The sequence below is a fragment of the Adiantum capillus-veneris genome, chromosome 21, assembly GCF_014529385.1.
Source record: "Adiantum capillus-veneris isolate H3 chromosome 21, ASM1452938v2, whole genome shotgun sequence".
In the NCBI taxonomy this organism is placed as follows: domain Eukaryota; kingdom Viridiplantae; phylum Streptophyta; class Polypodiopsida; order Polypodiales; family Pteridaceae; genus Adiantum; species Adiantum capillus-veneris.
In genome coordinates, this window is record NC_140951.1 from 34,305,256 (window position 1) to 34,331,328 (window position 26,073).

General features: G+C 45.7%; 1 protein-coding gene across 1 annotated transcript in view; it reads left to right on the forward strand.

The window, feature by feature from the left end:
* Nucleotides 1-2,720: 2,720 nt before the first annotated feature.
* Nucleotides 2,721-26,073, forward strand: part of LOC147430761 (uncharacterized) — a 32,867-nt gene continuing 9,514 nt past the window's right edge. Inside the window, exons 1-4 of the mRNA XM_086493327.1 lie at nt 2,721-3,066; nt 3,562-3,729; nt 4,041-4,610; nt 5,672-5,827. Coding sequence (XP_086349453.1) covers nt 2,721-3,066; nt 3,562-3,729; nt 4,041-4,610; nt 5,672-5,827 — 1,240 coding nt within the window. The remainder of the gene's footprint in view (nt 3,067-3,561; nt 3,730-4,040; nt 4,611-5,671; nt 5,828-26,073) is intronic.

Consider the following 26,073-nt stretch of genomic DNA (forward strand, 5'->3'; position numbering starts at 1 on the left):
TTTTCAGTGATAGTGTGGTTTTAACTCAATAAAGAATGTATATTAAGTCTCAAGCCGGGGGTGTGACGTCGTAGGTTTCTATCAAAGACTTTGAGATTTCTTTCTTTTCAAGTTTTTTTGAAGTAGCAAAAGTGGTCAGTCTGTAAGCGTTTCTTCTTGTAAAGATTTGCTTAAGATTTTAGCAATAATTATTAATCGTATACATATATGTAGGTATTGGGACAATCCAAAATTGAAATAGACTTATGTAGAAGAAATTAGAATAGTTTCAATTTGCCACATGGTCATATGGTTTGACCGGGTGTGTTATCTTGAGCTATCCATTCTTACCAAATGATACTTTGTGCCTCTTTTTCCTATTGTTAATTACTTTTCTATGCAGTAACAAATTCTATAGTCTCAATTTTCCACATGGTCATATGGCTTGACCGGGTGTGTTATCTTGAGCTTTAGCTTCTTACGAAAAGATAGATTATGTCTCTTCTTACAATAACAAGGGTAGCAGACACCTTGGGAGTGTGTGTTACACATACACAATGTCTTTATTTTGTATATAATTACAAATATAGTCTTAATTTGTCACATGGTCATATGGCTTGATCGGGTGTGCCATCTTGAGCTATCGAATTTTGCCTTTAGTTCTTCTATGCAGTTACAAATTCTATAGTCTCAATTTTCCACATGGTCATATGGCTTGACCGGGTGTGTTATCTTGAGCTTTAGTTTCTTACGAAAACATAGATTATGTCTCTTCTTACAATAAAAAGGGTAGCAGACACCTTGGGAGTGTGTATTACACATACACAATGTCTTTATTTCGTATATAATTACAAATATAGTCTCAATTCGTCACATGGTCATATGGCTTGATCGGGTGTGCCATCTTGAACTATCAAATTTTGCCTTTAGTTCTTCTACCATTCAAAGTGATTTATGGTATACCATTGTGTCACATTAGATCAAGGTAGAAGCATTAATGTGATTGTTTAAGGTACACTCGAAAACATCTACACATATGTAGGTTGACTTCTCTTCTCTCTTTCTTTATAGGACATCTATATATAGTCACTATGGAAGAAGGTAAGAAGAAGGCATTTCTTCAATCTCTAAGGTCAACTCTCTGCAAGACGATACGTGACTTATCGGAGAAGCAAGTGCAGAGTATTGTGCAGAATGAGACGCTTATATCAAAAATGCTTGAAAAAGCAATTGTAAGCATGGTCTCCAAGGAAACCTTTGTTATAAGTAAAGACAAAGCTCACCAGTCTGCTTATAGCATCATTGGTAATATGGAAAAGTGCACTTGTGATTTATATGAAGCTCTTCCCGAAGGCGTTCAATTGATAAAGCTCAAGGCTTGGGATTTGGCTTGGCGTGCTGAAAGAGAGAAGAGTAAGCATGCCAAAGATATAGATACACAGTATGTGCTATCTAAAAAGCTACGAAGGGAGCAAGTCAACCATGCGGAAGAGAAGATGGAGTTAAAGATAGATTGCCATGGGCATCCATTTGGGAACCCTCTGCAGAGATCTGCGAGGAACTCGGAGTGTACCATGACTCTTGGAATACCACATGATGCCATCAACTATTTACAGAACTTGGGTGTCGGCTCCTTTGGTACATGCTTCCAAGTAAGAATTGATGGTATTTCGTACCTTCCAAGTGAAAATACTTATGCGGCAAATCAGTATCGAGGAATGCTAGGACAGAAATTAAAATCCTTCAAGGACGAGTTCAGCTTTGATCTTCGACACAGGGGGATTGTGCGTAGTATTGCACATACTTGCTATGAGCCTTTGATAGCTATTTTTCCATACTTCAATGGAGGAAGCATTGGAAAAATGATGCATAGTCTATCTTTTGAGAAAGGTACCTTCAGCAAAATTGTGAAAAAAGAAGAGAAAGATGGTGCAGGTTCAAGTAAAGGCAAGGCAGCTAACTCGAGTAAAGGCCTAACTCGAGTCGTGGCTTTTGCGAATAGTCTTCCAAATATTATAGCTGCTTTAATACACACAATGGCCTATACCCATCAAGTAGGTGTTGTTCATTGTGATCTGCATCCTTTCAATATTATGTTGGATTTTACAAGGGATTCAGATCTTCGAGTAGGCATCATTGATTGGGGATTAGCGATGAGGCGTGAATCAGAGAGACGTCAATCACTCAATTGTTGTCAAAGCAAAGCCCATAAGCATAAACCTTGGATTGCTCCAGAGCTATTGAAGGACACACATAATGACCATGTGTATACCAGAGAGGTTGATGTATATGCATTAGCTTGGCTTATTGATCAAATGGTCATCTTCTGTAGGGAGTTTTCTATGGAATACAGAACCGACTGGCTAGCATCTCGTTCAGCAAGTGAAGCATACCATATTCAGGAGATTATAAAAGTTGGGTATCTTCTACAGGACAAGAGTAGAAAGTCATTTGAAGGATTTCATGTAGACTTAAGCCACATGCAATTGGATGACCAAATGTCTACGGCCATTGATAGAAATGATGCCAGCCTTTTATTGAGTTAAAGTGAAATTTCCTTGTAATAGGATATTGGCTATCGAAGATGTAACTTTCTTTTGGACACCAAATGTTGGCCCTCAAAGATGTATTTCTTTTGTTTTCAATCAATGTATCTCAAGTGTTTTTATTTTGTATATTTTAAATATATCTTTTGTAGTCGCAAAGATAGTTTATGCTATGTTTTTGAAATTTATTGATAGATGGCTCCTCTTGGACGACCTAAGAAAAATAAAAAGCAGAGGACCATTCAAGAAGTCCTTGGCTTGCATGATCCTCAACTCTCTCTTGACAAAGAGGCTGGTGAGGCGGCTACTACAGCTTTAGGTAACACTGAAGCTGAAGGTAGCTCAAGCAAAAAGAAGTATGCTCAACGATGGATAGAAAGCTGGAGGATACCTCATCCTTGGGCTTTTCCAACAGTTGATCATGATGGAAAAGCGAGAGTCAAATGTAGGTGGTGCATCTTTGCACATAAAAAGACTCAATTTAGTGGAGAAGGATCTTCAACCTTGCAAAGGTTTTCATTAGATGAGCATGCGACGTCAGGTCTGCATTCAGATGCGAAGGCAATATGGAATTCTCACACTAAAAAAACCACAATTCCCATAGAGAAACACATTGAAGTGCTAACAGATGAGGAGAGAGAAAGAATCATCTCAGTCATGCAAACTTTGTGGTTTGTGGTTCATAGAAATTTGCCTTTTTATGAGTTTTCAAAGCTTTGCAATTTCCAACGTTTCATGCGGACACCAAATATGCCAATTGCAAGTGAATATTCAGTTTATATGAGCACAAGTGCAGGAAAAGAGTTTGCAAATGCCATCAAACAAGCCTATTGAGAGAGACTAAAAGAGGAAATTGTTGCTAGTCCCTTTTATTCTTTGCAGATTGATGAGAGTACAAATGTAAGCACTCAACAATACATGATTCTTTATGTTACTTATACGCGGGAAAATGGCAATGGCTGAATATGCACGTCATTTGTGGATTTGTTGCATGTCAAAAATGCTGAAGCTGAAAGCTTGTATTCTACCTTGATAGAATTTCTGGACAAAATGAAGCTGCCATTGCATAAAATGATAGGCATTGCAACTGATGGTGCCAGTGTTATGATAGGTGCTAATAATGGTGTGGTTTCGAGATTGAAGAAGGTTGTGCCGCATCTTTTGAGTTTTCATTGTGTTGCACATAGGGAGTCTTTAGCTGCAGGTGATGCATTCAAACTATAGAAGGAATTCAAATTTGTGGACAAAGTGGCCAGAAAGTTATATGAATGGCTTCCAGATTCGCAAAGCGACATCTATCATTGGCAGAAGTTGTAAAGGACTTCAATCTTGGTCGCAATGGAAAACTGAAGTTGTTAAAAATACATGAGGTTCGATCGCTCTCAAAAGGGCAAGTTATGATAAGGGTAGTGCACTTAATGCCAGCTTTATTAACTGTCTTGAAGGCAGAAGAAGCGGACTTGTATGCATACCTCACAAACTACAAAATATAGTTCCTTTTACACTTCTTTGCAGATGTCCTTGGAGAGCTCAATGTCTTGAGTTGTAAACTTCAAGAGGATCACATTGATATTTCTGCTATTGGTAACCATTTGAAGGCTTCTATAAAGTCTTTGCAAATGGCTTTTCTAGGGAATGTATTTGGGTGTGAGGCTATGTACACTCAACTTTTTTTGACAAAGGTGATAAATCAACATGGCATCATTGATTACATTGATTCCTCAGGAAATTCACATTCTCATCAACTTCATCTTGGCTTTATGTGTGACGAGGATGTTCTTGATCCACATGAAACTTTGCACGGGGTGGTGAATAATCTGGCTTACATGGCAATTATGTACATCAAAGGCTTGGTGGATTCATTGTCAAATCGTTTTAAGGTTGATTTTGATCTCTTTGAAGCGGCAAAGTACTTTAGCCCGAAGGATTATGATCAAGACTTGCAGAAACTAGATTTCTTTACGATAAGGTGGCTAGATGTATTGTGTAAACAGTTTGGAAAAGGAGCCAACTCTTTCATTAATGAAGAAGAATGCAAAGGAGAATGCATATCTTTTATCACACGAATTCGTAATTGCTTCAAAGGTAAGAGTATGCATTCAGCTTGGCAAGATTGTTGCAACCATGAAGAATGGGAGGTTTCTTTTCCATGGACCATGAAATTATGGAGAGCTCTACTTTTACTTCCACTTTCATCAGTTGCCTGTGAAAGAGGCTTCTAAAAAATGAATAAGATAAAAAACAAGTCTCGTAATAGATTGTCTCTTCCATCATTGGTCTTAGCAATGTTTGTTGGACTCAATACTCTGAAGGCTTCATGTCCTCAAGATGTATTGTGGGAAGAATGCTTTGATATGTGGAAATCTATGAGGAAGCGAAAGATAGCAAGCTTGGAAACAAATTGATTGTTACTATGGAATTTTATTTGCTTAGATATTCAGCCAAGCGATATGATTTTCTATCGAGGACTCTTTTGCATTGTATTGGTATTGAAGGACTTTTAATTTTATTTCAAGACAGTTTTTATTCTCCAATTTTGTACTTTAATGATAAAAGTGAATTCATATTCATTATGTCATTGGTTTCATTTGCTCTATTTCTATGTAATTTTAAAAATTTATCAAGTTGTGGTCCGTGGACTGTGGTTTGAGAATACGTTGTTCAAATAATGAACTTTGTCAAAGTTATACTAAAAGAATGGTTAAAATGCATAGAAGAGTGTGAGATAAGTGAAATATTAATGTATGAGAATATACAATAAGTGAACTATTAATTTTCTTGAAATTTTGATAAAGAAAGGTGCAAAATTTTCCTTTTGTTCATTAAAAGAGCAAATGAAAAATTTGCCCTTCATTGTAAAAGGGCATAAGCTTCACATGCCGGTTAGTAGGTAGCCCTTCAACGGGCAGTATGAACGCTCCTTCGTAAATTCAATACCATTTTTTTCCGCTCTAAAACAATACACGCAACGAGAACGTGAAAACCTCCACGACGTCAACAGTCTCTCTCTCTCTCTCTCTCTCTCTCTCTCACACACACACACACACACACACACGATTGGTACATGGATACGGCAGCAACAGCTGGTTGGAAATGTGCCTTGATGGCGGGATTTCTGTACTGGCTGGTGAGTGCGCAAGTCGCAGGGGATAATCAGGGCAGTAGTGATGAGAGGGTGTCCGAAACGTACGAGGTGGGGGGAGCGGACGTGTTATGGGCATCACCCGTGGAGAAGCAGTTGCCCTCTTCCTTCTACCAGGACTGGGCCAACGCTCGCACTTTCTTTATCAATGACTCCCTCTGTAAGTTCTCTCTCTCTCTCTCTCTCTCTCTCTCTCTCTCTCTCTCTCTCTCGTGGTGCAGTGTTTCGGAGTAAGAGGATAATTGTAGAAGTGGGTGAGCATGGTACATTCAATTTTAAAAGAAGAATTAGGTCTCCACAATTTCGGAAAAATAAAAATCCTTTACCTGAGTAGTAGTCTCGGTGAAGCGAGCTTGACTCGAGAATAATTTCCAAAATACGGCGGTTGGTTCCCCCCTTGGGTATAATAATGTTGTGGAGCAGGAAGAATGGGGTTGAAAATGTTGCTGCTGATGACTTCGTTGTTTAGGTGCTTTGAAGACGAGATTGAGAGAGTCTCCTTCTCCTGATCCTTTGCAATCTGTGCCTGCATACTAGAAAAAAGTCGCAACAACTCTTTCATGCGTTGGTTGCTCATCTCTTTTCTTGCTTTGTTCTTGCAATCAAATTCTGCTTGTCTTTCTTTGTTTTCGCGATCAAATTCTTCTCGTCTTTTTTCGCGCTCACGATCCAATTTGGCTTTTCTTACTGTGGCTTCCAAGCGTGCTTGCTCGTGCTCACGCACTATGGCTGCCATTCTTTCTTCATATTTGCGCTCTATGGCGGCTATTCTTTCTTCGCTTTCTAACTTCCTGCTTATCATCATCTTGTCGAAAGCCTCCATAGAAGTTAGTGCAATCCTTGGCGTAGATGGGGAAGGGGGAGGGTCGGAAAAACCTCCTGGTGGGGAAAATTCTTCTTCACCTTCTTCATGCTCATCACCTTCATGCCAAGTATCCATTCCGTTTCGGGTGATGACCATACACTAAGATCTTTGGTTCTTAAGTTCTCGAGGAACTTGGGTTCTTGTGGGTCTTGGGTTCTTGTGGGTCTTGGGTTCTCGAGGTTCTTGTTGGAAAACGCTAGGGCTCCTGCTGAGGTGTTGTCTGCGTGCCTCCTTGTGTCCCTGCTTCTTCTGCTTTTCCTGAGTGCCCAATGGGTTTCTTTTATAGATCTTTAGCAATTTGCCCTACCTACTTCTCCAACAAACTTATAAAAAGAATTCCAAAAGTCACTTTCAATCAAATGACTTATAAGAGGTGGCTCACGCATTGAAATTCCTGCATGATGAAATGAATGTTCTTGTGCAAGAGAGGGTATGCAAGTGTGACCAGCATGGACATGTACGTCCTGCTAGAGGCTCACAAAGGTGCCAGGCTCAGTCCTAAGCTAAGACTCATGCTAGACTATGGTAGAAGCGTGTCCACGTGGCGCAAGTGAAGTGCGTACGTGACATTCCCCCCCCGTTAAAAGTGAGGCACAGCTGTCGAACTTCTGTCTGTACTTCTGATGCTGACTAATGAATGCTTCTAATGTTGTGGATGCATCAACAATGAAAATGCCTCCGAAACCAAGGACTATGGTACTGCAAGTGCTGTGGGTATTGCTTGCGATGCAAACATCGTGTAAGGGTCACTGTCCAGACTTACTACGATTGCCAAATATCAGCCTGGGCTCTACACCAGATAGTGCTGACTCTGCCTGCTGTAGCAAGAGCTGTTCCCCGAACACTAACTGTGGTGAAAACATTACCGGTGTTGATGGACTGAGGTTTGGTTTCGGAGTCCTTTTCAAAGGTTCAATGACGAGGGAAATGGATGCACGCTACATGCGAATGCGAATACAGAAGAGGCTAGGGAACCTGTCTCCAACTCCTTCCATATCCGCATACAAAGCTAGGAGATCTTGGTACTCAAGATTTGGGTTTTCGTGGATCCGACGTCGACCCTCCTTCAAAGACATGACAATGAAGATGGGATCCGGTAAGTCCATGGTCGGGACTCAAAGATTCTTCAAGAAAAAAAACTGGGAGAGGTTCTTTGGTTCAACTAAAGTTCTTGATGGTTCTTGGTTCTTGAGGTTCTTGATTCTTCTGGGGTTCTTCTTTAGGTTCCTCCCTTGAGTTCGTGAAGCCGAAGCACGCATAGAGCTCTGATACCAATGTCAGATGTAGCGGAAGTGAATGTTGAACTTTGCTCAAGATGAGTGCTCCGAATTGTGCTCAAGGGTTCTTTTTACTTACGGAAGGGAGAGCCTTCCGTTCCTTTAGTGAGAGAGTGCAAATGATCACAAACAAAGTGGTAAACACTGTGAATGAAGGTGCATGAGATTGAGAGATAGAGGGAGAAGAATACGACACCAGAATGTTGTCAAACCCTCCTCTAAAAGGCCCCACTCTCTATGGCGACAGCAATCTACTATTGATTGCACAAATCTCTACAATGCTTTAGACTTGCCGACGATGTCGACGACGAGACAGGCTGAAATCTGAAAACGCTAATGGCTGAAATCTGCAAATCTTTATCTGTTGAATTTTGACTCTATGTTGATGACGACGATGCAACGACGCCGCGCTGAAAATGCAGATGCTGAAATCTGCGTTTTCCGGGCTGAAACTGCAAACTTCGGTGGATCTGACCATGCGGCAAGGATTTGCTGCGGGAAGGTGAGATCTGCGAGGTTTGGGGGTTCTACTGTGAGTCTTGATGCTGAAAACTGGAAACGTGATGCTATCCGAGGACTTGTGGAGATGAATCTGCAAAACGCTAGATGGTTATGCTGATGCAAAAACGCTAGTTTTGAAAACTGTCCTACTGTGGAGAACTGCTAACGCTAGGGCTGATCTGCTGTTCTGCAACTGCCGGGGCTGATTTGCTATGCAAAACGCCAAGGCTGGTTTGTTATGCAAAATCGCTAGGCCTTGCTGCTGATGCAGAAAACGCAAGGGTCTCTTGTGGGGGTTCCTGTTGAGAAGGTGTCTGTTGAACGCGAAGTTCCTGCTGCCTCTTCTGCCAGATTTGCTAGCGTTAGGTTTTCTTATATACTTCACTTGCTAATTTGCCCTACCTAGTTCCCAACAAAAGTCACTTAAAATTAATAACTGAAAAATGTCAAAAATAGGGAAAATATGTCTATGCACGGTAAAAATGCTCTTGATAGGTTCTGACTGAAATCTGATGGTCATGCTATGTGCAACCAGAGGATATGCATCTAATCTAAGTGTCTGGACATGCACGGTCTGCAAATAGACTCACAAAAGTGCCGGAACACTTCCTAATCTAACTAAACTGAACCCATGTCATGAAGTAGCTTGTCCACGTACACATAGGGTTAGATGTGCACGTGACCCAATAATCTAGGAAAAGTAGATCCCATTGAACTAGAGTAGGTGCCTCTAAAGTCGGCGACGTAATTGAAATAAATTAAATGTGAAATCTAAGTCGATCTAATCTTCCAGTACAATTCAACACACAAGACCTTTACAATCAATCAAGTAAGGTTGCAAAATTACACCAAAACCCAAATGGATCACCAAAACTAGATAAATCAACACTTTTGCTTAAGTAGAACAATCATCACTAAACCCTTTATTTGCCTCTATATATTCAGAACTGTTGACTTTGGCTTGCAGCACTCACAACTCTAGACCAAGTGCTCAAGGTACAATGAGGATGTTGAGGCTTAGACCATGCAAAGAGAGTGTTGTGTGCTCAATGACTAGACTCTAGGCAAGATACTCGTCCCAAATTAATACCAGACTTACCATATATACAATGGTTATACATCATCCATAACTCAAGCAAGTATCTTTGAAGAGAGAGAGTGACAGGTTTTAGGGTTAGGGTTTCTACGTCAAGGTCATAGACGCATTTGATCCATGCTTTCGTTTGGCCAGTCACAGATTCACTCTCCCTAGGAAGGTGGTCCATGCCAATCTCTTGGTCAAAGCCATAATTATTTGTATTGTGAACTTTTCTCTCTGTGGTATTGGCATCCGTGATCATCTGCGTGGCACTAGGACATATGAGTGACGTTCGGGTCGTGGGCTAAGTTGAATGTGTTTTGCAGATTCCGATCGAGGGGCCTAAACCCTAGAGAAAAGATAAGGTACCTACTTATGGGGCACCCACCGAGGAGCCCAAGTTAATAAAGAAGAAGGCACAAAAATCTTCCAACTTATAAGTCCTACCAAGGGGCCTATTTTGTTTTGAATGATGACATAAGATTCTAGTGCATCAAGACTTTTGGAAGAATGAGATGAGTAGACTGAATGATTGAAAAACAGTGTTCAATGTGAACTAAGTGTGTGATTTGTGAGTTGCATGTACAATGAATGTACATTGTTGTGGACGCTAGTACATGAATACTTAAGAGTCGGTGTCTACTGAAGAAAGTTTATGTCCTATAGCTGTTTTGCAGGTGTAATTGAGGATGAGTACTCTTCTTTAAGAGAGGGGTATGTGATAAGTTAGTGACATGTGGCAGCATCTATATGGACATCCGTGAATTACACTAAGAATGATGATGTGGCACTGTTGTACGGACGCACGCAAATTGCACAGGTAGCTCTTTGCTGTTTTGAGCGCTAGCTTTTGGGATCAGATGATTTTAGACTTATGCTTTTTATGTCAAATGCTTTTGGGGCTCTGCTTTTAGCAGGCTTTAGCATGCCTTGTACTCTTTATAGGTGCCCCTAGGGTCAGTCTTTCAGGCATATGGATGCAGAGCTGGAAGATTGGTTCCGAGGGCAATTGTGTCCTTTGCAAATTAATGAATAAAGAAATACTGAAATGAGTACTAGTCTTTGGGGCCAATACGTCTAGGGGGTGGAACTCCGCCACTCCATGTGTACCCGTGTGGATTCTCTATTTCTCTGTTATTTCAACCGTTTTGAAGTACTAAAAGTGTTGCCAAGTGTGTAGATTGCCACTCTGTCTTCTTTCCATCCGATCGCTCCCCGGAAGTGATTATAGAGAGGCTACACGTATTTGACTGTAGTGGTGGTTGTAGGCTAGACACGGTGTCCACTTGACTACCACTCTTCGGTGTCCTGCCATGTAACTAGCCAGCCTATTGCCCAGGAAGTGCTAGACAACACAAACAATACTTTTAGCTTAGAAATTTAGAAATTCAACACGTAAATAATAGAGAAATCCAACACTTTTGCTTAAGCAGAACAATCATCACTAAACCCTTTATTTGCCTCTATATATTCAGAACTGTTGACTTTGGCTTGCAACACTCACAACTCTAGACCAAGTGCTCAAGGTACAATGGGGATGTTGAGGCTTAGACCATGCAGAGAGAGTGTTGTGTGCTCAATGACTAGACTCTAGGCAAGATACTCGTCCCAAATTAATACAAGATTGACCATATATACAATGGTTATACATCATCCATAACTCAAGCAAGTATCTTTGAAGAGAGAGAGTGACGGGTTTTAGGGTTAGGGTTTCTATGTCAAGGTCATAGAAGCATTTGATCCATGCGTTCGTTTGGCCAGTCTCACAGATTCACTCTCCCTAGGAAGGTGGTCCATGCCAATCTCTTGGTCAAAGCCATAATTATCTGTATTGTGAACTTTTCTCTCTGTGGTATTGGCATCCGTGATCATTTGTGTGGCACTAGGACATATGAGCGACGTTTGGGTCGTGGGCTAACTTGAATGTGTTTTGCAGATTCCGATCGAGGGGCCTAAACCCTAGAGAAAAGATAAGGTACCTACTTATGGGGAACCCACCGAGGAGCCCAAGTTAATAAAGAAGAAGGCACAAAAATCTTCCAACTTACAAGCAAGAACCCCCTTGGTGGTCTCCCTCCAAGCAAGAAGATCCCCGGACCTAGCCTTTTTCCTCAAGCTCCATCGCCATACAGCCCAGCAAGGGCAGCGTTTTCTCCTGCGTTTTCAGCCGCAGCAGATTTCAGCCATTAGCGTTTTTGGACAACAGATAAAGAGTAGCAGATTTTCAGCAGGTAAAGATCATCAGTTTTCAGCCCTAAGAACCATCAGATTTCAGCTGATAATCACCGACAGTTTTCAGCCATAAAGACCAGCAAGGGCAGCGTTTTCTCCTGCGTTTTCAGCCGCAGCAGATTTCAGCCATTAGCATTTTTGGACAGCAGATAAAGAGTAGCAGATTTCAGCCCTTAGATCGTTCTCGCCATCCCCATCGTCGTCATCGATCTAGCTTAGACTTGCATCAGTCACATGCATTCAGTTTGTACCAGTTTGTGCAATCAATAGTAGACCACTCTCGCCGACGAGAGTGGGGCCTTCGGAGGAGGGTTTTACAACGTCTCTGGTGTCTTAATTCTCTTCTCTTCTCTATCTCTCAGTCTCATACACTTGCACGCACAGTGTCCATTCGCTTGTTTGTGATCATAGCACTCTCTCATTAAGAATGGAAGGCTCTCCCTTCCATAAGAACAAAAGGAACCTTGAGCACAGTTCGGAGCACTCATCTTGAGCAAAGTTCAAACATTCATTCCGCTGCACCTAACATTACTGCTGCTGATGTGGAGGGTTACCCTTGCTTGCCAGCAGCTGAGGTGGCAACACACTAGAGGAGCGCCTACAGGAGGAAGTGTTATTCCTGACAGCTGCTGACTTGTTGCCAATCTGTTGGTTGCGCCTTGAAATTACAGCCTATAATGGCCAATAGACGAACGGCTAGGAGGCTCCTCGACCCCGACCTTGACGGGAGAGATGCAGAGAAGGGCGAAAGCCACACTGGTCCGCTGTAGGTTTATTGGAAAAGTATATTATTAATTTTACGCTATTGGAAAAGTGTATTATTGAAATACTTTGCGAAGGTCACGTAGTAAAATTAAGGAGATCTGTAGAGTGAAAAGGGGTGATCCTTCTCTTTATGGGCGGGTTCAGACGAGCCCGCCGGCAAAAACACGCGTTTTTATTTCCTCCGCTTTGAAGGTTCACGAAGCACAAAACTTGTGCTGTAAGCGTGAAGCTTCTTAATACAACCAATTGGACTTGCCCAAGTCGTTAAGCCAAGCACTTGGACGGTGTCCATGAGAGGTCAAGCCTTGCAGTTCGCATTTCGTGCTAAAAAGTGCGTGGAAGTTTCGCTCTTCCAAGTGGGGGCCTCGCCTATTTTTAGAATGAAGGTTTTTTGTGCTGCCCAATCATCTCACGACAAGGTGGATGAACCCAGCCTATATGACACCCCATAAATATTGAGGGAATCAAGGGTAGGGGTGCATATGGCGGGGGCAAGCGAAATTGGGGCCGTGGATCTTGAGCCCCAATCTACAAATCTCATCCCCAATTTACAAATGCCGCCCCCAGACTTGAACCTATGACATTCCCCTTTACATCCATGCCCCACCATTCCACGAGCACACCCAACATTGTCAGATCACCTTCTTGATGGTTTTGGTACATTGTATAGACACATGACGGAGGATAGTAAATTTTTGAGTTTCTGAAACACCCACTCCATGGATTTTATACTTCACCAAACCAAACACTTGAAATAGCAAAGGGGGGCCATCATGACAAAAGAAAAGGGGGGCCACAACCCCCCATCATTCGCACGGATGTGAACGATACAGCCCCCCTTTTTTTGTCATCATGGTCATGGAGTGTGTTTGATACTCGAGGAATGTGTGAAGTATCAAAGCGTGAAGTACCACACTCATAAAAGCATCAAAGATTCCAAGAATAAAATCCATGGAGTAGGCATTTCAACAACTCTCAATTAAAAAAAAGAGGGGGGGAAGGGAGGTGGAGCCCCCCGATGGTCCATGTTTGTGCGGACGATCGGGAGCTCTGCCTTCGTCATAAGGAGAAATCATACTTGATGGAGGAGCCATACCATGCTGAAGAGTAGGAGCGAGACTTTGTTGTATATGTCTAAGCTCCTTGAGGTAGTAGGAGTCCTTGTCTTCAGGTCCACCTTTTTCGCAGAAATTGCAATAAGCTTTAAGAGGGCATTCCTTTGGAGGATGCTCGGGTGAGCGACATGAGCTGCATCAGCCTACAACCTTTGACTCGTGCTGTGCTTTGATCTCTTCTAGCTCCATTTTGAGCTGGTCCAATGCTTCTTGTTGAGGTGACCTTTCATACCGAACCGAGAGAGATCTTGTAGCAGGGCTACAATGTCCTTCACAGTACAGTGTCTTTCACAGGACAGGTCTAGGCTGGTTCACACCTTCACGGTATAGTGTCTTTCACAGGACAGGTCTAGGCTGGTTCACGCTGGACGGACCCTCTGGGCTGGGGAGTGACACGTGGCAGGGTACCGACGGTGGTCTAGTGGACCTTGTGGCCAGGTCACCACATGGCTGACATTTATGAGCCGTTGGTGGCTCTTTATGGTGGTACATATGAGTAGTAGCGGTTGGTTATTCGATTATCTTCTTCACCTCTGAGCTGGTACGTAGTGGTCTAGAGGGAGTGAGTCGATACACAGAGCACGTCTTCACCATCCCGGCACATCTGAGCCTCGACACCCCCATTGTACCTATGAGTCCTGGGCTGGAGCTGAGTGTGTTGCCACGCCAGAGTCTGTATCAATCTTTGAGATAGTCGAGTCATATGTTCTAGTCTGCTGTTGTGTTGTGTCTTTGTGAGCTCTGTTGACGTCTATTGTTTCCTTTCTGTTCAGTCTGTTTGAGTGAGATTGTCACGCACATTGCATCGAGGACCACCCATTGTAGAGAGCACGACACATTATCCGCGCTGCAGGTGCTCTCATTTTGGCGATCACGGTGGGACCTCAACTGAAATCTCACTCTGTGAAGTACAAATCTTGAAGCTAATTGGGTCTATCTAGCTTCGCCTACCTTGCCTTGCACTGTTCCTCTCTCGCCTGGTCCAACAGGTCTAGTCCCTCGCACTAGTCATTTCTCGCCCTGGTTTGGACCTCGTCCCTGGTCTAGCCTGGTCTCGCCCCTAGTCCAGCTTGGTCTCGTCCCTGGTCCAACCTGGCCTAGTCACTTGCCAGCCTAGTCTCGTCCCTGGTCCAGCCTAGTCTAGTCACTTGCCTAGTCCAGTAGAGTCTAGACCAGTCTTCAGCCAGTTCAAAGTTTTCTTGCCCAAAAGCTTGGTTGGTTTGGTGGTCGCTGCATGACCCATACAAGGAGGTCAGTCGAGCGTCAAAGCGCACTACTGAGTCCTCTGAAGTACTACAACAGAAGACAACCCTTGGAACCTGTTAGAAGCCCATCAACCTCATCAACCATACCTCCACATACAACAGCACCCATTCCTCCCTCCGGTTCCATATCTTCCAGATCACCTTCTCCAGTAAGGCCCTCTCCTATTGTGCTACAGCAAGCTACGGAGCAACAGGCTCAGCAAGGGGCCATGGACTCTGGAGCCGTTGGCTAGCGTTTTGGCTAAGGTAAACATCAAGTTCCCTACATTCAAAGAACTCTCTTCAGAAGATGCTGACGACCATGCAAGGAGGTTTGTATCTCTCTGTAGGGGTCGGGGTCTTAACAGGGAAGATGCCTATTTGGTACTCTTTCCATCCACCTTGGATGGCTTAGCAGACAAATAGCATAGCCAATTTGCAGAGAACCACTTTGCAACTTGGGTAGCCTTAAGACAACAGTTCTGTGCAGCTTTCAGGCCAGGTGACTACCAAGAGAAAGTGTTGGATGAGTTGGCCAACATGGTGCTCCAGCCAGAGGAGACATTTGTTGAACTCATGACGAAAACCAAGTCTCTGGTTGCCAAGCTTCCCCAGCAACCAGGTGAATTTATGGTTAAGAAGTGGGTAGAGAAGGCGCTTCCCAAAACTTCTCAACAAAAGCTACGAGAGTCTCCGACCTGATGCCACTCTGGAGGAGTTCATCGCAGCTGCTACGAGGATAGAGGGGGCTAGGAAGCTGTTCACCAACCCCCCTCACATAGAGACCCCCTCTGTGTTTTTGGAAAGTCCTTCTGATCCTTTAACTTCTTTACGCAGGGAACTGGAAGCCCTAAAGTTACAGCGAGCTCTTCAAGAGGAGAGGTCCTTCTCTCTTAGACATGAGAAGCCTCCACATCACAAGGCATTGGAACAGCTCAAGCGCGAGCTAGAAGAGCTTAAGGGTCAGCAAGAAACTAAGGCTATGGTTTGGTGTAGCTCATGCCGCTCTCCAGGGCACCCTCCACAGGAATGCCCCCTTCGGGTTTACTACCACTTCTGTGAAAAATCTGGACATGAGGACAAGGATTGTTACTACCTCAAGGGATTGCGACAAATACAGCAAAGTCTTGGTCCTACTCTTCAACAAGGGCCAGCACCTACATCCAACATGGTTTCGCCTTGTGGCCATCCACACCATATGCCACCTTTGCTGACAGCCCCTCCTATGCAAGGTATGCCAGGTACTTTTCCGTCTCAGAGCTTTTATCATACCCTTGCTCCCTCAGCATGTAGCGTGGATAATGTGTCGTGCTCTCTACAGTGTGGGTGTCCCCCAGTGCAATGTGCGTGACAATCTCACTCAACAAACAGAAACTCTCTCAACAGAATGAAATACAAGAAACAATGGATAATAACAGAGACACAGCAGTAGACCAGAACATGTGGACTCGACTAACTCAAAGGACCTTGTACAGACTCTGGAGTGGCAACACACTCAGCTCCAGCCCAAGACTCACAGGTACAAGATGGGGTGTCGAGGCTCAGATGTGCATGGATGATGTAGCAGTGCTCTGTGTAAGACTCTCTAGATGACTACGTGCAAGATAAGCCCCAACTCCCCCAAAACGACTATTGATATGTACAACCATAAGAGCCACCAACGGCCCATAAATGTCCAGCCAGCTAAGTCTATCTCCAAACTGAGTGGTGGTGGTGACCTGGCCACGACGTCCACTAGACCACCGTAGGTACCCTGCCACGTGTCACTCCAACCAAAGGGTCCATCCAGTGTGAACCAGACCACCTGTAGCTAACTGTCCAACTGCCTGTCCTGTGAAGTGACACTGTAGCAGGCTACAGGTTGCCCGCCACAAGACTGGTCACCGTCTCGGTGAGCCAAAACTGAATGAAACTGCAAAAGTAACTATATGTACCATGAAAGATGAGGTAAGAGCACAGTCCTGTCACCCAAGGGAAAGGGTCGTCCCCACTGCTGCTCCAGAAGCTTCCGGATCGGGAGGAGCCATCAGATCAATAGTGTAACCATGCGGTTGCTGTCCTGTGCTTTGCATACCTTGATTTCCTGTGGTTGTGGCAGCCATCTGCTGCACAGCGGATGGGAGTACCTGCCCTGAAGTGAACTCCGGATGCCTAGTAACGCAACCATGGCGGTGTGCACCAACAACACCGTCACAGCAAGGAACACTCTGGCTCTGCATGTGTGGCATCTGGATCTGAGACTCTTGCTGAGTGAAGTACTGGACCTGGGGCTGTGGGTAGTGTCCCATGAACTGCTGAGAGGGCTGAGAGGGACCTGCTGGCGCTGCAAAGGTAGCTGGACTCTGCACTTGTATCCCTGGCCTAGTCCATCCATATCCCACAGTAGCCTGGGTAGGCCTGCTATCATACATAAGCATTTCTTGAAATCCTTGCACCTGTGCTTTGAGGTCATCAATAATTCTCGACTTTATCTTCAATGCCTGCTGTAGTGCAAAAATCGTTGCATCTCGATCTGCGATGGCACTCTTGGCAACTCGCAGGGATCCCTCCATAGCTGCGTATGTGGCGGAGTGATGCTGGTGGGTTGCAGCTAGCTGCTCCACGCCTAGCTCGATGGTGGCAAATTGCAATAGCAGCTCTGGAGTCCTGAAGCAACTTCTCTGAAAGCTGAAACAGAGAAGTGGAGTCGGTCCTACCTGAAGATCCCTCAGATGGATGTGATGCTGGAGGGCGCACATGTGGCACTGTCGGCGAGCTAAAAGTAGGTGCAGATGGTGGCACAACCGGCGAGCTAGAAGTAGGGACACTCGGTGTAGAAGGTGCCTCAGAGATTGTTGTTGTAGGTGCAGCGAGTGATATGTTGACCGGTGTATGAGTGAAGATGGGAGAAGAAGGAAGAGGATCCTGTAAGGGTGAAGTGACCATCCTGTCCTGAGGAGCGGCAGTAGACACTGATGTCGGCACAACAGAACCAGGTGTAGCAGTAGACGTATGACGCTGAAGATGTACCCTAGTCTGCTGTCTCTCAGAAACTGGCAAGGAGAGTAGAGACTTCACTGTATCCTTCATCACTTTCTCCTTGATCTTCTTTTTCTTGGTGACTGTGGGGTCTAGTTGCATGCTCACGGGTTTCCTTTTCCCTTTCGAGGTTCCCTATTCCTCATCCACTTCATTTATGTTAATAGGTATGTTTATGATCCATGCCAAGAGAGGCGCCGCAAAACATCTAAAAGTTAACTGCACAGACTGCACTTGGGCCCGAAATCTTTTAGCCCTAGACTGCAGAGAGCTGAAGAGAATTTGGTGGAATCCACATGGGATAGTGTGGATTAAACAGTATAGCCCGTCGCAGTGGGAGAATGTAGTGAGAATATCTGTCTGTACCTTGTCTTCTTTGGCATCCCGAGCCAGAAAGTAATACCTGAAGATTGCGAGAAGCCGTCTGTTCCGCTCATAATTTGGGTGATCCGAGCTGAATAGCTCTTTACATGCTTGAATTGTCGCGTCCTTGGACAACAAAGAGAAAGTGCGAGTAGTAGACTTCACAGCTGGAAAGTTGGTCATACCCATGGCATGGCCAAGCCTTGTAGCTGTTAGCTTGTGGCCCCGGACCTTTGGAAAGTTTTTCAGCAGTTGATGTATCAGTTCTGCTGGAATAGTATCAGGTAAATTTGCATCAGCCAATTCTGTGAGGCCCAGAGTCCGTAGCTGAGCAGTCGACAGCACCTTGCTGAGAGATGGTCGAGGTTGCTGCATATGAAAATGTAATGAAAATGCTGTGCGATTTTTTGAAGAAGCAGGCCTCTTGATTTCATGAGTGATAATTTGCTGCTTTTCTTTTTTCTGAGCCACCTTTGAGTGTTCCTCTTGATCACTGGATGCACCTGACTCGGAATTGACATCGGAATCATCAGATGCTACTGAGTCTGCTTTGTAGCTCTCATCACTTGGGTCACTGGAGGTAAAGTTCTCTATATCATGGCTGCTGCTGCTTGCAGATACTTCATCTGCTTCGCTCTCTGATGCAACCAGAGCTTTCCTCCTCTTCAACTCTACCTTTTTCTTGCTACTTCCTTGCTGTTTCTCCTGTTGCTTGCTACCCCCTGCCATGTTGAGGTCGGATGACAAACCGAGCCTCTGAGTAGTCAAGTGATGGAAAAGCACTCAGATATAGGCCAGGTTGGAAGAAAAGGCCAGGTTGGATTTTCTTCTGCAAAACGATTTAGGCTGGCAATGGAAAAGCACGTGATGCTTTAGTTTTGCTGCAAAACACAATTTAGGGCAGCAAATTCGAACCAGTAGGGCGAACCAGTAGGGCAAGTAGAGGGCAGGGCGAGAGGGGTGCTGAGAGAGATTAGGGGCGAGAGTGGGAGGTTAGGGCAAGAGGGGACGGTTAGGGGCGAGGGTTGCTGTGAGAGGGTAGGGGCGAGAGGGGAGGATAGGGGCGAGAGGGGGTGCGGGAGAGGGTAGGGGCGAGAGGGGAGGGTAGGGGCGAGAGGGGAGGATAGGGGCGAGAGTATAGGGTAGGGGCGAGAGGGGGTGCGGGAGAGGGTAGGGGCGAGAGGGGGTGTGGGAGAGGGTAGGGGGCGAGAGAGGAGGGTAGGGGAGGATAGGGTCGAGAGTTTAGGGTAGGGGGCGAGAGGGGGTGAGGAAGAGGGTAGGGGGCGAGAGGGGAGGATAGGGGCGAGAGGGGTTGTGGGAGAGGGTAGGGCCGAGAGGGGAGGATAGTGGCGAGAGTATAGGGTAGGGGCGAGAGGGGGTGTGGGAGAGGGTAGGGGGCGAGAGTATAGGGTAGGGCGAGAGGGGGTGTGGGAGAGGGTAGGGCCGATGATCACACTCGGTACTCAGTACAAAGTGATAGCAGAAGCAAAGAGAAGGTACAAAGTGCTAATTTTTTAGCAGCTACAATTTTCGAGCAGATAAAAGGGAGGGTAATTTTGACTCATTGGGAGATTAAGGTTCCTGCAATAAAGCCTATATTCTTCCCATAGACAGTATGGCATTGGGAGTCCCATCAAGCCAAGTCCTTGATTACACCTTGCTCATTATCCCAATTGCCATCTAAGCAGAGTCCCCACTAGTCCCCAAGCAGATTCCAGTTGTCAGACTGAACAAAGTCACGCAAGAAGCTTGACTAAAAGCAGTTTGGAAGGATCTTAATACTTAACTGCAAATAACACTGAGGATAGAAACCATTAGAGGAATTAGAAGAGTGACTGATTATAGGAGGAGTCCAGTGAGGAGGAGTGACTCTTGCAGAAGTTCCCGATAATACCCAATTACCAAGAGGACTTAGTGGAGAAAAGATATCTTAGAGGAAAGGCGGAAACTTACAAACATAGCAAAAACTGAGACAGTAACAGAACATCTATTCTGGTGGAAAGCTCGAGGGGAGGAGAGAGATGGGCCAGAGAACCTACAGATGGCGGAAAGTTGCATACCCTTTACTCAGAGGAGTAATAGCACTTGATTCTGGAGCCATTTACCAGTGGCAAAGGGACGCCTTCCAAAGTGACTAACTGGACATCCCCCTGTGGCAAAACCTCCTGTACTCTAAAGGGCCCTTGCCAAGCTGAAACCAACTTCTTTGCTTTTTTCAAAAACTTGGCCTGATAAAGTAGCACCAGTGCTCCTTGTGTTATTTGCGGCTTCCTGAGATGGCGATCATGCCAGGCTTTACGACGAAGCTGCTCTGCTTCTAGAGCCAGTGAAGCCAAACCTCGGCTTTCCTCCAAAATGAAAAGACGAGAGACTGCTGCCGACCCCAAATTTCCATTGGCACGAAGACTTCCCACTCGCGGGGACCCTGAGTTGAATTCGAAAGGTGCTATCGCTTCCAACCCGAACGCCAATTGAAATGGAGTGTGATTGGTTGTGGCTTTGAAAGAAGTTCGATATGCCCAAAGTGTACCGTGGATAGCTTGAGCCCAAGTTGATGGATGAAGATGACATGCTTTCCGCAGGAGTGCTATCAGAACCTTATTAGTGCTCTCTGCCTGCCCATTTGCTCTAGGGTAATAAGAACAAGATTTTCTGTGAAAAATCTTGTAGTTGGCCAGCAAGGTAGAAATTGTTTCATTCACAAAGTGACTACCCCTGTCACTGGTGATTTCCAATGGACATCCAAACCTGCACAAAATATTTTCATAGAGAAACTTGGCTACTGTAGTGCCAGTGCAGTCCGTTGTGGCAAGTACCTCTGCCCACTTTGTTGCGTAGTCGGTAGCCACCAAGAGATACTTCCGATTGCCGGGTTGGGCAGAGGGAGTAATTGGACCTACAAAATCTATGCCCCACCTCTCAAAGGGTTGCCATGCCATAGAGACCTGCAGAGGACGGTTTGACTGTTTGCTTGGTTTAGGGCCACAACGCTGACATACATCACATACCTTTACATAGGCGATTGCATCACGGAAAATATAGGGCCACCACAAGCCACATTGGAGAGTCTTTTGTGCAGTAATATGGCCAGGGTAATGGCCACCAGTGGGACCACTATGGGCATCCTCTAAAATATACTCGACTTCGTGAGGGGAGACACACCGCCTCAGAACACCATCTTGCCCTGATTTGTATAACTGGCCCCCAATGAGAGTGAAAGGTCGAGACTTTAGCAACAGGCGTCTCTTCTGTAGGGGAGAAGCATTCTCAGGGTAGAGGCCCTAGAAAGCAGATGCAAAACATCGTCGTACCATTCCGGTGTGGTATCCACCTTAAAAAGATTGCTGTCCGAAAAGTCGTCAGCAACCCCTGTTGCTTCTTCACCAGTGTAAACGCAAGAAAGATGGTCGGCGAGGACATGATGTTTGCCGGGCCTGAGTACCACTTCGAAGTCGAACTCTTGAAATAAGAGTAGCCATCGCCATACTCTACCTGCAACCTGCGGCTTGTTGAGCAGATATCTGAGGGCATGGTGATCAGTAATAACTGTGAAGTGGACCCCTAATAAGTAGTGCCGAAATTTTTGCAGAGCATACACAATGGCTAAACCTTCCCTTTCTGTGGTGCTATAGTTACACTCTGCCTTGGTGAGTAGGCGACTTGCATAGTGAACAAGGCGATCCAGGTTATACTCCTTACTAGGCTGAGTCAGCACCGCACCCACAGCCAGTTGACTGGCATCTGTATGCACATGAAAGGTGAGAGACCAATCGGGAGCTACTAAGATAGACGCCTCTGTGAGGCGTTTTTTTAAGGTATGCAAAAGCTTCTGACTCTACCTTTGACCATTGAAAGGGAACAACAGCACTGGTTAGACGGGTCAGGGGTTGAGCCACCTGTGCATACATGCGTATAAACCTGCGATGATACCCTGTGTGGCCTACAAAGCTCTGTACCCCTTTTGGGTTGATGGGAGGTGGTAACTTTAAGATTGCCACAATCTTCTCTGGGTCAGGAGCTAAACCTTTAGCCGACACCACATGGCCTAGAAGTGTGCCTTCAGTAACCAAAAAATGACATTTGTTAGGATTTAGCTTTAGACGCGCCTCTCTGCACCTGAGGAAGACAGTAGAGAGCTGAGAGAGGTGTTCCTCTAGGTTTTCCACTGGGGTTGAACATTGAGCACCTGAGAAGGTCGAAAAATCGTCCATGAAGATGCGAAGATGATCCGTAAGTAGAGGACAAAAGATGAGATATACCGCCCTATTGAAAGAAGGTGGAGCATTTTTCAACCCAAAAGACATTCGAGTGTATATAAAAATACCCCAAGGAGTCACAAAAGCCGTTTTCAGTTGATCACCTGGATGGATGCCCAACTGATTGTATCCACTAAACCCATCCATGAAACTGTACAATACATGCCCTGCTACATCTTCGAGCACACGCTCGGTGAAAGGTGTTGGGAACCCATCTGGGATAGTTACCTTATTTAGAGCACGGTAATCGACGCACACGCGGATTTTGTTGGATTGCTTCTTCGGCGCTATCACCATGGGTGATAACCACTCAGAGTGCTCCACAGGTACTATGATCCCTGCCTCTTGCATTTTTTCTAACTCTGCCTTGACCGCCTCAGCATACTTCGGGTTGAGCTTGTAAGCTCGGCCTCTTACAGGCTTAGCCCTTAGCCCCTTCGACCAGAGGTATAGTGTGGACACCCAATTCTGGTGGAATCCCCTCTAAATCCTTGTAGGACCAAGCGAAAACATCTTTAAAAGAGTGAATGAAAGAGACGACCTGATTGAGTAATGCGGGATGCTCCCATAACCAAGCTGCTATCAGTACGTGCTGAGGGTTGTCAGGATCTCCCAGGTTGACTTCTCTGACCGGGTTTGGGGTTGTAGCTGGAGAGGGTGCTTCTGAAGATGAGAGGTGAGCTGCCTCTTGGAGCTTCAAGACATCATGAGCAAGGGTTTGATCGATTGGAAACTCTGCATACTCTTCTTGTAGCCATCCCTGTGGAAGCTCCTCGAAGGGCAAATCTTCCGATAGAGACAACCTGACAGAGTGCTTTTGCATGGGGTCCAACTTGGGAGATGCTCTAGAAAGAGGGAAATCTTTGGCTAGTGCATGCAGAGGAGATTTCTTCCCCCTTCGGTGATGTGTGATAGGTTCCCCAAGATCGAGGGCTTCCATCGGCGGTTCATTCGACGCATGAGAATGTGGGGCTGACACACTTACTTCTTCGACTGTTGTACTGTCTGCTTTAGGACTTTGGACATCGGTGTCCTCCTGAGGATTTTGAAGAGAGAGTGTAACTGGCGGCACAGGTAAATTTTGAGTAGAGACCATGTAACATGGCATTGAAGTGGTAGCTTCCAACCACTGTAGCAGGTCCTCGTCAGACCCGTCAGGTGCGATGGGCTGCTCAGGGTCAGGGTTGGATTGTACTGTCAGTGAGCTGTGCTGGGCCACTGGATCCATCCCTCCTTCAAGCCGGATTGGTTGCATTTGGGAGCCGGGAGTGGATATCCACATGGCGTCGTTTCCCCAATCATGAAGTGCCTTAGTATGCCATAACCAGGGTCTACCAATCAGCAACGGAAATCCTCCCTCCACCTGAGGAAGACTGACCACCACAAAATCCAAGCTAAAGGTGAAGTCTTGTACCTTCAAAGGCACCTTCTCTATTATGCCCACAGGATAGACTGTCAGGGCTCACTGTACTGTCAGTGAGCTGTGCTGGGCCACTGGATCCATCCCTCCTTCAAGCCGGATTGGTTGCATTTGGGAGCCGGGAGTGGATATCCACATGGCGTCGTTTCCCCAATCATGAAGTGCCTTAGTATGCCGTAACCAGGGTCTACCAATGAGCAACGGAAATCCTCCCTCCACCTGAGGAAGACTGACCACCACAAAATCCAAGCTAAAGGTGAAGTCTTGTACCTTCAAAGGCACCTTCTCTATTATGCCCACAGGATAGACTGTCCGCTGGTCTGCCAATGTAACAGTGAACGGAGCAGGGCGAGTAGGCTGCAGACCTAAGGCTGACATGGTAAATTCAGGCATTAGGTTGATTCCAGACCCACCATCCACTATGACGCCTGAGAACGACTTCCCTAGAATAGATACAGTAAGACGTGGACTTTTATAGTCGGTGAGGGGAGCAGCCGGATAGGAAATCAAATAGGACTCTGAGGGCTGTACAGGGAGGTGCCCGCCACTAGGCCCAGCCCCCGGGTACAGAGACTGAATGACTGACAGGGTGTCACTTCTAAGTGTTGCGTCGAGCCTTAGCATGTCGTATAGTGACACCTGCTGAAAAGTATTTTTCAAGATGGCTTCTGCTGTGGGCTTGGCACCTTCGAACTGGGCTCCTTTTGTAACCTTAATCTGTTCCAAGTCAGCCACTGCTTCTAAGAAGGCTCCATCAATGTCAGATAACAAGGAAGTTGGTTTGCTCTGAGCAATTTGGAAGGACTTGTCCTTTGGGTCAGGTAGACCAGAGTGAGGAAGTGGAGACTGGCGAGGTGGACCTGTGGGTAGACTGAGACCAAGAGCTGCTCTTTGTGCCCGAGTAAGGACACCAGTAGGCTCCTCCACTTGCAGAGGCTTAACCACATGAGTAGCAGGTGAAGGTTGAGGCACGGTGTTCACAGTAATCAAATTTATCTTCGGAAAGGTGAATTCGGGCTGGTTCTGAGTCGAGCCTAAAGACGTGGATGCCCTTTGCTTAGGACAATCCTTACTGTAGTGATCCTTCGAATCAGGGCAATGACGACAAGGAGGGGACCCCTCGGGTAAAGGACACTTGCTCTGATAATGCCCATATTCTCCGCATCTGTAGCAGAGTATGGGCCGATTGGAAGGACGAAACGGGGGACGAGGTGGTTGCTGCATGGAATTGGAGGCTGAGGTGTAGAAACTTTGGGGAACTGAGGGAGTACTAGCATGATAAAAACTGTGGGGTGCAAAATTGTTGTGCATACCTTGCTGCATAGGGGGTGTTGTCAACAGAGGAGGCAACTGGTTTTGATGGCCGTAGGGTGAGACCATGTTGGATACAGGTGCTAGCCCTTGTTGGAGAGAAGGACCAAGATTTTGCTGTATTTGACGCAATCCCTTGAGGTAGTAACACTCTTTATCCTCATGTCCAGATTTTTCACAGAAGTGGCAGTAAACGCGAAGGGGGCATTCCTGTGGGGGGTGCCCCGGAGAGCGGCATGAGCTACACCAAATCATAGCCTTAGTCTCTTGCTGACACTTGAGCTCTTCTAACTCGCGCTTAATCTGTTCCAATGCCTCATTATGTGTAGGCTTCTCTTGTCTAAGAGAGAAGGACCTCTCCTCTTGAAGAGCTCGTTGTAGCTTTAGGGCTTCCAGTTCCCTGCGTAAAGAAGTTAAAGGATCAGTAGGACTACCTTCTGAGAACACAGAGGGAGTATCTATTTGAAGAGAGTTGTTGAAGAGCTTCCTAGCTCCCTCTATTCTAGTAGCAGCTGCGATGAACTCGTCGAGAGTGGCGTCGGGTCGGAGACTCTCTCGGAGTTTTTGCTGAGAAGTTTTGGGAAGCGCCTTCTCCACCCACTTTTTAACCATGAATTCACCGGGTTGTTGGGGAAGCTTGGCCACCAATGACTTAGTTTTTGTCATAAGCTCAGCAAAAGTCTCCTCAGGCTTGAGCACCATGTTGGCCAACTCATCCAACACCTTCTCCTGGTAGTCACCCGGCCTGAAGGCTGCACAGAACTGCTGTCTTAAGGCTGCCCAAGTTGCAAAATGGTTCTCTGCAAATTGGCTGTACCATTTATCTGCTAGGCCATCCAGGGTGTTCAGCCCACGTCCCCTACAGAGAGATACAAATCTTCTTGCATGGTCGTCAGCATCTTCTGAGGACAGCCCTTTGAAGGTAGGGAACTTGATGTTCACCTTGGCCAAAACACTAGCT